We start from the raw sequence: 17,205 nt of genomic DNA on the forward strand, positions 1-17,205 counted from the left end.
ACTGTCAGGCCCTCCCATCAAGACCCACTCCCTCTGTACTATTCCTGTAACCCCACATTTCCCACGACTAATTCACCTAGCCTACACATCCCTGGACATTATAGGCAATTAGGCATGGCCAATCCATCTAACACACACATTTTGGACTGTGGGAGGAAACCCAAATGAATGTGCAAACTCCACGCAGCCAGTCACCCAAGGATGGAATCAATCCTTGGTCCCTGGCTCTGACTAACCCTGAGCCATTCTGCCACATGACAACAACTTGCATTTATACATTGTCTTCAATATAGTAAAATCTCCCAAGGCACTTCATAGGAACATGATCAGGCAAAAATTAACATTGAAACATTAGGAAGGATAACTTATAGCTAGGTTACAGGATTACGTTTTGAACAGGAGGAGCAAGGTTCCCTGTAAGCAAGGTACATATGCAACTACGTAGCAGTCAGGAATGTATGCCCAGAGAACAATTAGGTTGCAAACAAACAGTAATTCCTGTAAGATGCCAGCTAGCCCAGTTGCATGGCATTTTAGAAATCGCCCTAAAGGCTGCAGGATCATTTGAGAAAGTGGTTAATAAGGCACATGGAATTCAAGGATTTATAAATAGGGGCATAGAAAATATAGTCAAGACTTAAAAAGAATGGTGCAGTATGTCTGACTTCACACAGGATAGATGTTGGCCTGGCCTGATAAGGTGTGGCTGTTCTCCTTGGAGAAGAGGAAGTTGAGCTGAGATTGGATAGAGGTTGCACTTTGATGAAAGCAGATTTGATGATATCATTACAAAGGTATTTGGGTAATTATCTGAAGAGAAAGTGTTTTCAGGATTACAATGAAAAAGCAAGGTTCAGGATGAACTGAGTTGCTTTTGCAGTGAGTTGGCATGGACACAACAGATAGAATATCCACCTGTGGTTGGTAGCAATTCTATGATTCTCTGAATCTATATGAAAATGGTGAACAAGGAAAAAGAATATCAGCTGGTCCATTAAGCTGCCCACAGCTCACGTGGCTTTCAGCGTCAAGATTAAATGATTCCTACTCACCCATAACCTACAAACCTACACCCACAAACCTCCTGGGCAGAAAATAGAGAAAAAAACTCCAGGCCAATAGAGAAATAATATTTCTTCTCCAAACTCTCAGGTGATCAAAAGTAATCTAGGAAATCACATCAGTCAATATGTTATCTGCAAAACCACTTAACTTCCATGTGATGCAATCTCTGCAACATTGACATGACATAGATCACAATTCATTATTATCTATAGACTTAAATTCCAACACTTTTTTTTAAAAGAAAACAGCTATAGTCAAAATAACAGTGGATGTAAATTCAGAGGCTGTCTGTAGAGAAAGATCTTGGAATGTCACACCTGATGTGGTGTTGAGGAAGCTTCTGAGGGATATACTTAAAAGAGTAGCCTATACTATAAGGTGAACTGTAATCTCCTGGGATCTGCCTCAGATTGTAATCATGATAGGGGAAAGACAGTAGTCTGAGTGACAGACATTCTTCCCCTTTGAAGAATGGATAGGGGTGTATTAATGGAAAAAGTGTGCGAGGGAGCTGGGAGCTCTTGTATGCCAGTGAGCTGGGGCACTCGTTACTTGCTTGAGTTCAAGTATTACTTGTGCTGTGAAGGTCTCAGTCAAAGAACCATCCACTAGTCAGCCCTGTGTTGCAGGTAAAGGAACTCACTTGCTCTAAGAGCTAGAAGCCAGAAAGCCAATACATCAATCAAAAGGAAAAGGGACAAAAATTACTTTCTCTTTCTGAGTGATGCCAGTCAACCACCATCAAAAAAAAGCCCAAAAGGATTGCAACTAATCTGCAAAGCCAAGAACCTTGAAATGTTTAATTATCAATGTTCCACAATCTACTCTTCACGAATGACCCAGAGAGACTTGTATATCTTCTAACATATATCTTTTCTTTTAACTCACTTCTCATTTCCATTCTGTCTATGTGCTTTGCATTATCATTCCTTTCCATATTTAGTAGCTAATAAATTCACTCTTTTGTAAATTCAAGAAAGCCCGGTTAAATTGAATCCTTTTAAACATAAATTCATTATATTTAACGGGAAGAAATATATTGCAAGGAGGAGATCCTTTGTGAATTAACTTTATTAATAAAAATGGGACTGGTGAATAAATAAGGGACACCAGTTCATCCCTCCTCACTGATGAGCTTGACAATTTGGGGTATCCCATCTAGACTCACAATAACATGAATTATTAGGTTCTGGTTTCTGGTTGTAATAACTGCCAATAAGGTAGGAAGAGAAAGTCAGCATCTATTACACCAGTGAACAATGCATTCTCGAGGTTTACCACTCTCTAAGAAAATAGCAACAAACTAATAACAAGCATACAGCCACTATTAGAAATTTAACTGCACTTCTCCCTGTTCAACTGAAATAATCTATCAATAGGCATTCCAGCTATTTGTTTCATTATTTTATAAAACCTATCAGGCCATCTGTACATTTATGCTACTCTAAAGTAAATAAATCCAGATTCTTAAGCTATTTGCCTAGCCATGCATTTTTTTAAAGTAGTGATCATTCATGCCATGAGCTTTTCCTGAGACCATTATGCCATGTGAGGGGACAAAAACTCGTAATAGCACAACAAATGCAGCCTAATCAGGAAGATGTAAAATGATAAAATTGACTTTTATTTAATTTGCTTATAAATGCATTCTAAGTCACATTAATTAGTAAACCTAACGCACTTACTTTTTTTTAACAATTGGGGAGGTGGCATAAATGCTGACCTTGGCAATCAAGGCTTCTGTGACGTACTTGAAGCATTAGTGGGCAGAAATGTGACTAATTTGAAAATGTCACTAGTAGTGTCTTGGAATGGTTCAATTGCATAAAAGCTTATGAATTTCACAGCAATACACAGGGCTTCCCTGTACTAAACCTTGACTTCAGACCAGACAGGGCCATGTTTCAAATGCCTGGATCTGAAGATGTTGTTCTTGGGCAGCCTCTGAATTAATGCCCAACATCTGTGATTCTTTTTCCTGCTTCATCTCTTCTTTCCCCTTCCAATCTGTGGCAATCTTTGAATGCTGTCATTGTCACAGCTGAGGTAGGTTGTAACAATAATGTGGCAGGGATTATGTGCCAAAGAAATATTGAATTTTAAAAGAAAATCAGAAATTGCTGGGAAAATTCAATAGATCTGGCAGCATCTACAGAGGGAAACATAAGAACATAAGAAATAGGAGTCATTTTGCCCATTGAGCCTGCTCCACCATCCATTAAAAACATGACTGATCTTTTTGTGGACTCAACTCCACTTACCTGCCTGCACACCGTAACCCTTATTTTTTTACAATTCAAAAATCTATCTTTGCCTTATAAACATTCAACGAGGCAGCCTCAACTGCTTTACTGGGCAGGGAATTTCACAGATTCACAACCCTTTGGGTGAACAAGTTCCTCCTCAACTCAGTCCTAAATTTGCTCCCCCTTATTTTGAGACTATGCCCTCTAGTTTTAGTTTCACCCACCAGTGGAAACAACCTTCCTGCTTCTATCTTATCTATTCCCTTAATAATTTTATATGTTTCTATAAGATTCACCCTCCTTCTTTGAAATTCCTATGAGTATAGTCCCAGTCTACTCAATCTCTCCTCATAAGATAATCCTCTCAATTCCAGAATCAACCTTCGGAACCTTGTCTGCATTCCCTCCAGTGCCAGTCCATCCTTTCTCAAGCATGATGTGGAAGTGCCAGTGTTGGTCTGGGGTGGACAAAGTTGAAAATCACATGACACCAGGTTACAGTCCAACAGGTTTATTTGAAGCACTAGTTTTCGGAGTGCTGCTCCTTCATCAGGTAGCTAGTGGGGCAGAATCATAGGACACAGAATTAATAGCAAAAGGTCATAGTGTCATACAACTGATGCAAAGTATTGAGTCATAGAGTCATAGATATTGAACAAACCTAGATTGCTGTTCAAAATCTACATCCCCATTCTAAGTGATTAAAACCTTAATAGCAATCTAGGTTTGTTCAATACTTCGCATCAATTGAATGACATTTTAATCTTTTACTATAAAGTCTGTGTCCTATGATCCTGCCCCACTAGGTACCTGAAGAAGGTGCAGCGCTCCGAAAGCTTATACTTCCAAATAAATATGTTGGACAACAACCAGGTGTTGTGTGATTTTCAACTTTCTCAAGTAAGGAGACCAAAACTGTACACAGTACTCCAGCTGCAGCATAATCTCCCTGTGTTTAAATTCCATTCCTCCAGCAATGGTTTGAGTCCAGTGACCCTTTAAGTGTTAACTCTGCTTTCTCTCCAAATGCTGCCAGACCAGCTGAATTTCCCCAGAAATTTATTTTTTTCTCTTCAGTGTTCAAAGTTCTTTGTTTTATTTTTGAATTTTAAAAGATTTGGAGAAGAGAGCCATTGTTGCTCAGTCACATGCCTGATTCCATATTGCATATATATTGTCTATATGGGAGACACATGACTAGACATATTTGGAGTTTGTATGGTTTGAGCAACAGTTTTGACTAGCGGGTATAGACATTTAAAATTGAGGCCACCTACAAGGGTTTTCTGGGTATCATCAGGAACATCCTTCCTGCATTTACTCTATCAAGTCCTGTTAGGATTGTATAGATTTCTTAGACATCCCCCTCATTCTTCCAAACCCCAGCGAATGTTGTCCTAACTGATCCAGTTCCTCTTCACACCTCAGTCTTGTCATCCCAGGAATCAGTCTAACAAACCTTTGATGCACTCCCTCCAAGACCGGCGCATCCTTCCACAGGTAAAGAGACCCAAAACTGCATACAATACTCCAGACCCTTTACAATTGCAGCAAGATATTCCTGCTCCTGTACTCAAATTCTCTTGCTATAAAGGCCAACATACCAGTTGCCTTCTTTATGTCTGCTGCATTTGCATGCTTACTTTCAATGACTAGTGCACAAGAACACCCAGGTCTTCTTGCATCTCCCCCTTTTCAAATTTATTGCCAAACTATAATAATCTGCCTTCCTGTTTTTGCTACTAAAGTGGATAATCTCACTTTTATCCAGATTATACTCCATTTGCCATGCATTTGCCCATTCACTCAACTTGTCCAAATCACACTGAAGCATTTCTGCTTTTACCTCACAGTTTAGCCTCCACTCAGCTTTGTGTCAACTGCAAACTTGGTGATACTACATTTCATTCTCTTATCTAAACCATTGATACGTATTGTGAATAGTTGGGGTCCAAGCACTGATCCCTGTACTACCTCACTAGTCACTGCCTGACATTTGGAAAAATACCTGCTTATTCTTAGTTTTCTGTCTGCAGTCAGTTCTCTATTCATGTCAGTACTCCAATCCCATGCACTTTAAATTTACATGCTAACCTATTACATGGGATTTTGTCAAAAGCTAACCAATAGTCCAAGTAAACCACATTGGCTCCATCTTATAAAGACAAATAGGTTTATCCATGAAAAATTCCAGTAGATTTGTCAAACATGATTTCCCTTTCATAAATCCGTGCTAACTTTGTCAGATCCTCTCACTGTTTTCCATATGCTCTAATAGATCCTTTATAATGGACAATAGTATTTCTCAACAACTGATGTCAGGCTAACCTATCTATAATTCTCTGTTTTCTCCTAACCTTTTTTAAAGAGTGGAATACATTAGCTACCCTCCAATCTACAGAATAATTGATAGAATCTTGAAAAATGACTAGTAACGCATTCACTATTTCTAGGGCTACTTTTCTTAAGTACACTGGGATGTAGATTATTGGGCTCTGGGGATTTATCAGGATTGAATCCTGCCAATTTCCCCAACAACATTTTCCTATTAATACACTGTTCCTCCCTCTCACTATATTTGGTGTTCCCTTACATTTTTGGGACATGTATTTGTGTCTTCCTTTGTAAAGATAGAACCAAAGTATTTAATTGATCTGCCATCTCTTTGGTCCACTTCATAACTACTTCTGTTTCAACTTGTAACAGACCTGTTCTGTAGCTCTTCATTGTATTGATCCAGAAACTATCCCATATACACTCCATAAACTCCTCCACTGTAGTATTGTTGCTGATTTGATTTGTCCAATCAATATGCAGATTAAAGAACCCATAACTAATATAATCCAGATTTACTATTATCCATAATCCCATAGATTTATCTTTTTCTTGCATCTCTAAGTTCATGTTTAATGCCTTCCCCAATATTACCACTACAGTTTGGAAGTCTACACACAGCTCCCATTACTGTTTTCTGCCTCTTGGTGTTCTAAACTCTACCCATACAGATTCCCCTTTACCACAGCTTCCTCACTGTTGCATTAATTTACTCTTTACCCCACCTCCTTTTCCCTTGTGTTTGTCCTTCCAAAAAATTGAACGCTCTTGGATATTCAGTTCCCATCCCTGGTCACCCTATAGCAGCGATTTTGTAATCCCAACTAAATTGTATTTATTTGTGTGATTAATTTATCCACTGTATTGCAAATGCTTTGTGCATTAAGCTATAAGGCCTTAAGGCTTGTCTATTTTTCTTAACATTCTTAATCCCATTCATGCTATTGTGAGCTATAGATCTGTTTGATTCTTGCCTTTGAGTTCTCTGCCTATCACATTTCTTCCTTCTCATTGTGTTTTTAATTTGCCCTAGTTTCCCTCTCCACTGTCCCCATATATCAGTTCTTATTCACTGATCATCTCTCCCTAGTTTTTCCTCAACATCTTGGAAGATAGTGAAAAATCAAATTCGGAAAACAGCGGTTCATTATAAACTCAAAAAGGGTTTTGCCACTGGTAAGGGAACTAGTTAATAATTAAACAACTAAGATTTCACCTTAAATTCCAACACCTCAGTGACTCTAAAAACTTTTCAACTTAATGACCTTTATTCTTTTGCTTTGAAACAAACCCTCACACTTTTAAACTCACTACATGTGTCTAGTTTCTTGTTTTTATAAATTATCTCAGGCTTAGTAGGAATCAAATTCCTTTCTTTCACTCAGGAAATCTTTGATAATGGATTCATTCATTTTGATCTAGTTAGCTGCATCTTTAATTAAAGTATGATATCTGTGTGCTAAAATGATTTACTTAAATAATTTTTGCAATGGACCAAGAAGGATTTAAAAAGAGGTTTAATCTCTTCTCTTCACTTGGTTGTAACATCATTGCATTGTGTTCAATCTGTTCACGACTTTACAGGAAGGATGTCCTTATTACTGAGGATACAGTAGACATTTATTAGGAAGTTGCCAGAAATCTAGAACTTTAGAAATCAGAAAACAAAAATCAGTTGGGTTTGTTTTTTTTTTGGAACAGAGAAAGCTTAGGGAAGATCTAATTGCAGTGGGCCAAGACAGAATGGATAGGAAGGAATAGTCAAAGAGGTCAATAATCATCGATCTGACACTTAGAAGTGGAAGCATTAAAGGGGAGTTGAGGAGTAATTTTTTTTTACTGACAATGAGATGATTCACTTTTGGGTGACAAAGGTGCAAACATTCATTGCATTTAAAACGACCACTTGGATATTTACTTGACTACTACAGGGTCAACAGGTGGATGGTTCGCTTCCAGTGGCCATGATAAACCAAATGGCCTTTTGCTGCTCCATCCATCTTTCTATGTTTCTCCCCTTCTATAACATCTCATTGTGTGCCATTGATGAGTTAAGATTCATGCTGAAGTTTATCAGTGTCCACTGAGCAATAGTCAATAGCTAATGGTTCAAGCACACAATCATTTAGATGTGGTCTTTATTCAAGTAAGTGAAACATCCTTAATGTCATTATTTATTACAACATTCGCTCAGCTCTGCCTGAAAAAATATTTGGCAACAAGAGGCGTTAATCCTGAATATATCCTGACCCTGAGTATGACAGGGAGGAGGCTAGGAGAGGACAGAGCTGTTCAGAAATCAAAACAATAAAACTTGGCGGAATCTTGACCGCACTGTAATCCAACCATTGCTGCAAACTGGAGGACGTTCAGCCTCTGCTTGCCGTGGGTCTGATTCGCTGCCGATGACATCAGTTGGCGATGTGAAGTAGGCAGTTTCGTTGTCTCTCCTCCCCTGGAGCCGGCTAACGTCTGCTCTATAAAAGCGGACAAGCCTCGCCTCTCAGGCTCACTCACTCCCTGTCTAGTGCCGAGTACGGCCAGAGAGGCTGAGGATGGCGACCATAGAGGAGGACCCAGAAGCTTCGTGTAGCAAACTAAGCCCATCACCATCAAACACAAGCCTGACTCACCGTTTCCTCGACAATAAGTTCTATTTGCTAGTAGTTATTGGGGAAATTGTTACCGAAGATCATCTGAGATGTGCCATTTCAGATATAGAGCGAGGTAAGGGGCTTGCCTGCAGCATTAAGTAATACAATAACGCGGAACATGAGGGATAAACGCAGAGGGCAATGCTCAGTTTATGAATACTGAACTTAAATGTAACGTTGTAACTTTTCTTTAAAAAAAATAAAATCACATTTTAATGATTTGGAGGCCAGTTGCTCCTGCTTTTGGAAATCCAGCTGTGATGTATCAGCGATTTAGTGATAACCTTGAAGAAATCAATAAGATTCAGATCGAGGGAATGGGAGCACCGATTCATTTAAGGAGTGCAGTTTCTTTGAATCTGTAGTTTATATTGTGGATTAAAACCATATAATTAATACGGCTGAAAGATAACCCATCCCTCCCGGTCTACCTAACATTAAATCATCTGTTGGCGCATGTTGCGGATCGAAGTTACCATGAAAGGCAATTCCGGAAATCTGACTGTTTTTTGAACGTTAAGCGCATTTATTTGAAGTGGACAAAATTCACTCTGCAAATTATTTGACAGATAATATTAAAGTGTTGTTTCAAACGCAGAGGTCTAATTAATGGGATCATGCACTCAAATCTACTTCCACTCGCTTTTTACCATTTCGTTCCATGCAGATCTTTGCCAAATCAACTAAACCAACAAAAAAAAGTACGTCTAAAAATGGTATTAAATCTGTGCAGTTCACCAGCATGTGTAACAATGCACGCAGGCGTCCTGTGCAACGAACTGTAGCCGCCCTTTTATTGTTTGTGCGTTGCTGCAGGGAAACTTATTGCAGGATCTTAATATAGGTTTCATTTAAAAATACATCCGATTTGATGTTTCGAATTGACAGGGCCATAGTTTTTCTTCTGGGCAGGATATTTGAAGCGTTGCATGGGTTTAGCGAGTCTAAAGGCGTTGTCCTTCCCCCCACCCCCTCTGTGTGAAAGCGATTTGAGTCTCACTTGTCACTGTCTGAAATTGACAGCAGCAGAATCCTGCTTTGATCGCAGGTTGCTGTACCTAACGGAGGGAAGCGCAAAAAAAAAGGCATGTTTATTTTTTGAGGATGGGTTAAGTTTTGAATATAAAAAGGGACAATAAAGAGAGAAAACCGAGTGACAGTGAGAAACGTGCTTGGCAATGCCCTGAACTGCTGCCGCTGCTGCTTCCCATTCATTGAGCCGGTACCGGCTCGTGGGCGTGGTGCAGTCTCCGCACTGCGGTCTGTCCGGAAGCTGCTGGGGAACACTCAGACAAAGGGAGGGACGCTGGCTCAGGAGCCTGCTGGGAATTGTAGTCCTGCAACTTCCAGGGGGTGTCCCTCCCCGGTACCCCATACCCCCCATCCCATCCATATGTTCTAGAAACTCCCAACATCTTTAAAAACACGAATGCAAAGCGCTTTTGCGTGCATGACATTAATTGTTAGCAGACATAAAGGTATAGGGTGTGTAAGTGGAGAGAGCGTATGATTTTATTCTGTTTTAAAGCTGTGTGGAGATAAATTTTCCTGATGTTTTAAAGACTTTATTCCGGGCGTATTATATTATTCTGGAAAACTGGACTGTTGCCAAGCGTTATTCGGTGTTCATAATAGATACAATCATGGATATTTCATACCGAGACCCCATCTCTGCATTGGGGATTAATTAGTGTGACGGGCATAATAATATGTAATATGCAAATATTGAGTAGAAAGATTTGGATATCAATTGAAAATACAACAGTAATTACAGCCAAAAACGTCTCTATTAGAACCAGAACTGAATCAATATGAATGAAAGCAAGGTTTACAGATTACTGAAGCTTTGTGCTTGTATGAATTAATAGAAGAATAGAAAGAATATTGTGAAAGAATACATCCATCATCACTTCCATCATTAATTAAATGTAGGTGGCTCATTTACATATTGAATAAATGTATTAATAATAATAATTATAGCCGTGTTTTCACCAGCCCCACCTGTCCCTTCTGTTAGCTTCCCTATTTATATTTCCTTAGGCTTGTGGACTCCATGTCTCATTGTTCATTCAGATGGGTGGGGCAACTAGAGCAAGAGATTTCTCCATAGTCACTGGTTGCTATTCTGTTCTCAATCAACAGGGACCTACATGCTTTTTGAATGTTGGGTTAATTTTGAATTTTTTATTTTCCCCTTTGTCACTAATTGAGAGTGGAAGGCTCCAGTTTTGCATCTGAATAAGGGAGGCATACACTTCACAGTATTATTTATAAGTATATGGTTGTGTTTATGAATAAAATGAGTGACAGTTAGACATGATGCCCAACAATCTTCAGACAGCTGGTGAAGCTGGTGAATGCGTTATTATACAAGGAGAAAGTCATAAAGGCTGCTGCTTTTTAAACTATATATTTTTAAACTATTATAAATGACCTTTTATTTGATTTAATTGCTTTCCTGTTACAGTGGGAAACAAATGATGTGCACATTTTAAATATTTGCCCAATTTCCTATTATTTTCATAATGTATTATAACAGATTTTTAATCAGCTCAGGAGATACCATTACAGTGTACAGAATGCATTGTATGCGTTCTTGCTTTTCCTCCATTTTCAGAATCTGAGCTCACTGACTTTCCAAACCTGCAGTCAGAATTGATATTGATGATGGGCAAAAGCACATACATTGCAATCTCCTAAATAAATATTATACTGCAACAAAATATCTGCTGAGAAAATTGTGTTCCATTATGAGTTAGATTTCTACTAATGTGCAATATTTTATAGAAGTAGATATTAAAGCTTTATTGTGCATCCTTTTGACATCTAGAAGCATCCTTGTTTTCAGATTGGTGTGGTAAGATAGGGGTTTCATTTCTTATGGCAGTTAGAGAAATTTAATTCATTAGAAAAACAAACAAAAAGATGGTGCCTATGACCACAATGATGCTAGTTGTTGTGAAAACTCAATTAGTTCACTGATATCATTTTTATGGAAGGAGAATTGCCATCCTTGTCCAATCTGGCCAATATGTGACTCCAGCTCCACACTAACATGGCTGACTCTTACCTACTTCTGAAGTGGCCTAGCAATCCACAGAATTCTGTAAAACTGAAGGGTGAACAATAAATGCTCATGGCTTTTAATTACGAGTAGTTTTGTTTGAAGGTGAGGTTTCCCATTAAATTCATGTCTAATATGAACAATACATTCTCCAGATATATAAATAACTTCTATTACATCTGGGTATTTATCTGTTACTGAAACAGATGAGTTTAAATATGTAATAGTGAAATGCAGCAGTGATGGTAAGTGGTGAGAGTCATTTGTACCTGTTAGGTAGGGAGAGATGCATGCTGAGAATAAAGCATGTGCTTTGGGGAAGTGTTGTGAAGAACCCACTATTATAGACAGTCAAACATGTCGCAGCAATAATCTAACAGATACTAGCTTTGGTCCCAAGGAATTGCCTTTGAAATGACCCACCCTTTTCACTGCAGTATTTAATCTAGGAATTGGATTCATGCCTGGACATTAAACTGATTAGTCACGCAGTCTTGCTGTCGCTTTTAAAGAAAGAAGTGCATCTATGTGTATAGCACAGGCAAGTTTAACTGTAAATAGATGCAACAGTAGACTATCTTATGGTTTGGATTTTATTGGCTTGATTAGAATTCAGTAACTAAATACTTGACTCAAGGAGCCAGTTAAAATTTTGATTAGCAGAAAACAAACCATGATTGTTGAATACATGGAGCATTATTGTATGCAATATTCTTTTTGTATTGCTGCCAAGTAGGACCATGGTCCATATAGCCTCAAATCACACTAGGAAAACTAAATGGACAGATTGAGAACTTACTTGAATATTTATCAGGAAATTTAACAAGATTTGAATGAAATTCAACTGTAGCTATGTCCAAAGCATCTCTTTCATTTAAAGATATGGGCTTTGCTGGTGGGTCCAACACTTACTTGTCTCTCCCTAATTATCCTTGAGAAGATGGTGATGAGTTGACATCAAGAACAGCTGCAGTCAGTTTGGTGTATGTACAATCACAGTGCCATTAGGGAAGAAGTTGCACAATTTTGAAGCATCAACACTGAAAGAATAACAAAAGGATGGTGAGTGGCATGGATGGGATCTTGAAGGTGGTGATGGAGCCTTGTCAGTTTAGATGTTAATAGTTTTGTGTTGGAAAGGTCAAAGGAGCCTTGTAGATGGTACACACTACAGCTGCTGTGCACCAGTGGTGGAGAGAAAAGTTTGAGAATTTTGTGCCAGTCCATCTAGTTACATTGTCCTGGATGGTATCAAGTTTCTTGAGTGTTGTTGGAGCTGCACTCATCCAGACAAATGAGAAGCATTCCATCACACTCCTGACTTGTGCTTTGCAGATTGTAGACAGGATTTGGGAAGTCAGGAGGTGAGTTAATTGGCCAGGTGAAGATTCCTAGATTCTGAAATGCTCTTGTGGCCATGGTACTTGTGGCTAGTCCAGTTCAGTTCCTTGTCAATAGTAGCTTCCAGGATATTGATAGCAGAGGTCCAGTGATGGCAATACAATTGAATGTCAAGGGTGATGGTTATATTTTTCTCTGCTTGGAGGTGGCCATTGCCTAGCACTGGTGTGGTTTGAATATTGCTTGCCACTTTATCAACTGAGCCTGGATATTGTTGAGGTCTTACTGCATTAGGGCATGCACTGTTTCAGTATCTGAGGAGTGACGAATGTGCAATCATCAGCAAATATACCCTCTTCTGACCTTATGATGGAGGGAAAGTCATTGATGAAGCAGCTGAAGAGGTTTGGGCCTAGGGCATTACCCTGAGGAACTCTTGCAGGGACGTTCTGGAACTGAGATGACTGACCTTGAACAACCACAATCATCTTCCTATGTACTAGGTATGATATTAATCAATGGATACTTCCCTCTGATTCTCACTGATTGTAAACTTTGTGAGGGCTCCTTGAAAATGCATTTAGTTAAATGTGTCAAGGGCAGTAACCCCACCTCCCTTCTTGAGTTCAGCTCTTTGTCTGTATTTGAACCAAATGTGGTAATGAGGTCAGGAGCTGAATGACACTGGTGCAATCCAAGCTGGGCATTGGTGAGCAAGTGCTGCTGGAAAGCACTGTTGATGACACCTTCCATTACTTTAATGATTGAAAGCAGATTAATAGGGCAGTAATTGCTAGCTTGGATCTGTGCTGTCTTTTGTGAACAGGACATATGTGGGCAAATCTCCATATTGTTAGGTAGATGCCAACATTGTTGCTGGAACAGCTTAGCTAAAGGTACAACTAGTTCGGGAGCATATGTTCTGTACTATTGCCAGAGCCTTTGCAGTATCCAATATCATATGGACTGAATCAAAGGTTGCAAATGCTTCAGCCTTATCCTTTCATCTTTGAGCTCCCGCATCATTGAGAATAAGGACATTTGTGGAGTCTTTTCCTTTAATTGCAGTGTTGATTTAGTTTGGCTTAGCAGTTATCAGTGCCTTATTTGATAGCAGGTGGCCTGGCCTGTTTAATTCCTTTTTTTAAAGACTTTTTAGCAGTTTGTTACGACATAGTGACTTGCTAGGCCATTTCAGAGCACAGTTAAGAGTCAACCACATTTCTGTGGGTCTGGAGTCACATGTACGCCAGACCCAGTGGCAGTTTTCTTCCCTCGAAGGATATTAATGAACCTAATCGTTTTGTGCTGATTAACCATGGATTATGGGTGACCATTTTAGTTTTAATTCCAGGTTTTGATTATTTATTATTCATCATCTATATGTTGGGATTGAAACCCAGGCTCCAGAGCATCGCCTGAGTGTGGGGTCTACTCCCCAGTGACAATACCACTACACCGTCATCTTCCCATGAAGGAACTTCAGCTATTTCAATGCATGTGAGAGATATAATAGGAATTGTACAGCATTATAGAATAAAGGCCACTTTGTTACTCATTATAGAATTGTTTTCTATGGTTGTGAGGGATGATGGCTGGTGCCAGAATTGATGAATGCTCCTTGAAGGCATCTTTGCGCTGCCAGTCAAGGACATTGATATCCATCTGTTCCAGTTCCTTTATGGTAAAAACTAAAGGAATCACCATTCTGCCCTCCCAATTCCTTAGGTACAGGGGCAGATTGTATATTAATATTGATCAAGGATATTCATTATAAATGAACAGGAAATGTAACACTTGGAATCAAAATAAATCAGTCTTGAAATGTACACTTGATCATGTTAGTGGTGCAACTGCTCGCTGAGCCTTCATGTGAATGTCCCAATAGCCTTGGAGGGTTATGTAAGTTTATGAATGAGTTTCCCAGTGACCAACACACAAGACCACACAATGAGATTTCACATTTTAGGACATTTGCTGTGAATAAACTATCTGAAATCAACATCAACTCAATGTTAGTATATGACTAATTGACTTTATAACAGAAAAGGTATTCTCTAACTTCTTAAAACAGCCAAAGTTTCATGACATTTTATATATTACATCACACTGAGTAGAAACACAGCTTTCTATTTCAGGCAAAATTAAAAGCAAAATATTATTTAAAGTTAAGCTCCTCCAGAATATCCTCTTTCTGCTATTACGGTGAATTGTTCTGTATCTTTTTAAACAAAATCACTTTCACTTATTTTTCTGAACATACTCAAATGGATTTCCAGCAGCAACATTTTATTCTTTAACTCTCCACAAGCTTCCTTTGAATAGGTGGCCCATTTCTCCCATGTACTCTGCTTGGAAGTTAAGCCAAAATCAATTCTTTTCCATGCTTAGCACAGCAGTACCTGTTGTACCTTTCTCAAATGTCTCAGGGTGACATTGAAAGTCTGTCTGCAGCAAGAACATTGCCTGTGAAACAACTCCACAGAGGCTGTATCCCGTCACCAAGTCACCCTTTATTTACACATGGAGAGTCCTTGACACTGATCCAGCTCCCTCACAACTAGGTCTTAGTGAACAAAACCTCTAACACTCCTGTTTATATCTTTCAGCCAGAGCTCCCTGATTGGATTAGATTAACCCCCCAACCCCAATCAGGGAACTAATAGTCTGAGGTCTATTTGGTTGACCTCATTACACTCACTACAGCCTGTTCTCCTCTTTCCAGGTGTTAATGCTTGCATTTTACTTTCATTAAATTTTGACATGGTTCCTTGTCTCCATGGAGAAAGTGAGGTCTGCAGATGCTGGAGATCAGAGCTGGAAATGTGTTGCTGGAAACAACCTGCTGCGCTTTTCCAGCAACACATTTCCAGCTTCCTTGTCTCCATGGCAACCAAGTCATATAAGCTTATCTCTGGGCAGATTTACTATGAGGACATGTGGCTTGTCTCTATGCTGCTTTATTTTACCTTGAATTAAAGAAGACTAATGAAGACATAACTGTCTGATAAAGTCTCATGGACATGATCATGAACCTATGTGAAGTTATATTTCATCAAAACTATATGAGACATATTGTTGAAATGGACATATTGTTAAGCGTGAAGTGCTTTTTTACCCTTTTTAATTGTGATGTCCTATGCAGGCACCATTTTATTTTAAAATATATATGAATGGGACTAGCTCACCAATGTCTTAGCCAAGTCCATATTTTCAATGTATAAGTTAGTGTCATCAGATTTGTTAGCCTTTAAGGACATTAGAACCAAGGCCAAATCTGTGTGGACCTCATGGCTACACATTAGCACTAGTCAGTGTGGGTAATTGGTCATTGGTTAGCTGTAGAAGCACTTCAGTGGCACTTTGAATCCCCTGCCTGCGATTTGCTACCTTTACCAGCTACTGAAAATTTAGTTTGGAATTTTCTGACATATAGTTCAGTCCTAGATAATGTTAATTAAATAAAAACAAAATACAAGTTACTTTTGAGCTGTTTCAATGCACTCTATAATGACATTGGAATCTTTTCGTGGTGTTTGAGCATTCAAGGTAAATTCTTAGTCTCTAAAGAAAAAGGTATTTCTATGTTCACATGCACCAAGCTTTAAGTCTGCATCCAGAGGGTTAACATTTAATTACCACCATTTCAACCTGAAATAGAGATTGTGCAAGGTTTCTTTACTATGGATCCTGGTACCTGCTAGAAATAATTCCATGTTGCTGCTTTTCTTTCCAGGTATCCGCTCTTGGGACACAGACTTGATAGCCTGCAACCTAGATCAGGAACTCAAACTCTTTGTATCACGCCATTCAGCTAGATTTTCAGCAGATGTTAGAGGTAAGGTTTTTTTCACAAATGCACTCCAAATTATAAGTAGCAGCTGATTGTGAAACACTTTACTACAAAAGTAATACAGTTTATCTTGGATTGCTCAGTGTAACTATGGGATGAGACTGACAATCCCTGAAACTATTTTATGCAGTAACACAATCAAAATTATTGTCTTTTCAAAAATACACTAGTTTACAAATATGAAAAATATTAACCATGTTTAAAAATACTAAAAGAAGTTTCAGAGATATTAGAATGCAAGATCTTGCAAGATACAATAGCCCATCAAGGCTATGAATTATATAAATCTTTTACAAGACTGTAATGCTGTTCATTTTTCACCACTCCATCAGTGAGTTCCATGTAACAAGCATATTATTTGATCAACGCATTGGTTAATAATTTAGAAATTAGAAGTTTTTAATTATTTCGGAAAATCAAGTAGCACAAAATGCAGACTGCACATGGATTCAATTTTGTTTTAGATAATGTAAATGGAATTTTGTTGGGATTCCAACACTCATTCATTGTAACTGTGCCAGAATTACCAATTCCTATCATTTCCATGAAAGCCTTGCTGGATTTGCAGTAAAAGACCAGGGAAACCTCAACGGAATTTCAGCATCAAAATGTCTGCAATCTCAAGGCACTGAGTAACATTAATTGATT

At 38.7% G+C, this 17,205-nt stretch overlaps 1 protein-coding gene across 1 annotated transcript in view; it reads left to right on the forward strand.

Moving 5' to 3' along the window:
- The first annotated feature begins 8,181 nt into the window (after nt 1-8,181).
- map1b (microtubule-associated protein 1B) overlaps nt 8,182-17,205 on the forward strand; it is a 134,651-nt gene continuing 125,627 nt past the window's right edge. Inside the window, exons 1-2 of the mRNA XM_087999989.1 lie at nt 8,182-8,372; nt 16,441-16,542. Coding sequence (XP_087856115.1) covers nt 8,201-8,372; nt 16,441-16,542 — 274 coding nt within the window. The 5' untranslated portion in view covers nt 8,182-8,200. The remainder of the gene's footprint in view (nt 8,373-16,440; nt 16,543-17,205) is intronic.

Source organism: Chiloscyllium plagiosum, unplaced genomic scaffold (assembly GCF_037043375.1).
Source record: "Chiloscyllium plagiosum isolate Xiang-an unplaced genomic scaffold, Cpla_swu_hap1 HiC_scaffold_2, whole genome shotgun sequence".
Taxonomy (NCBI): Eukaryota; Metazoa; Chordata; class Chondrichthyes; order Orectolobiformes; family Hemiscylliidae; genus Chiloscyllium; species Chiloscyllium plagiosum.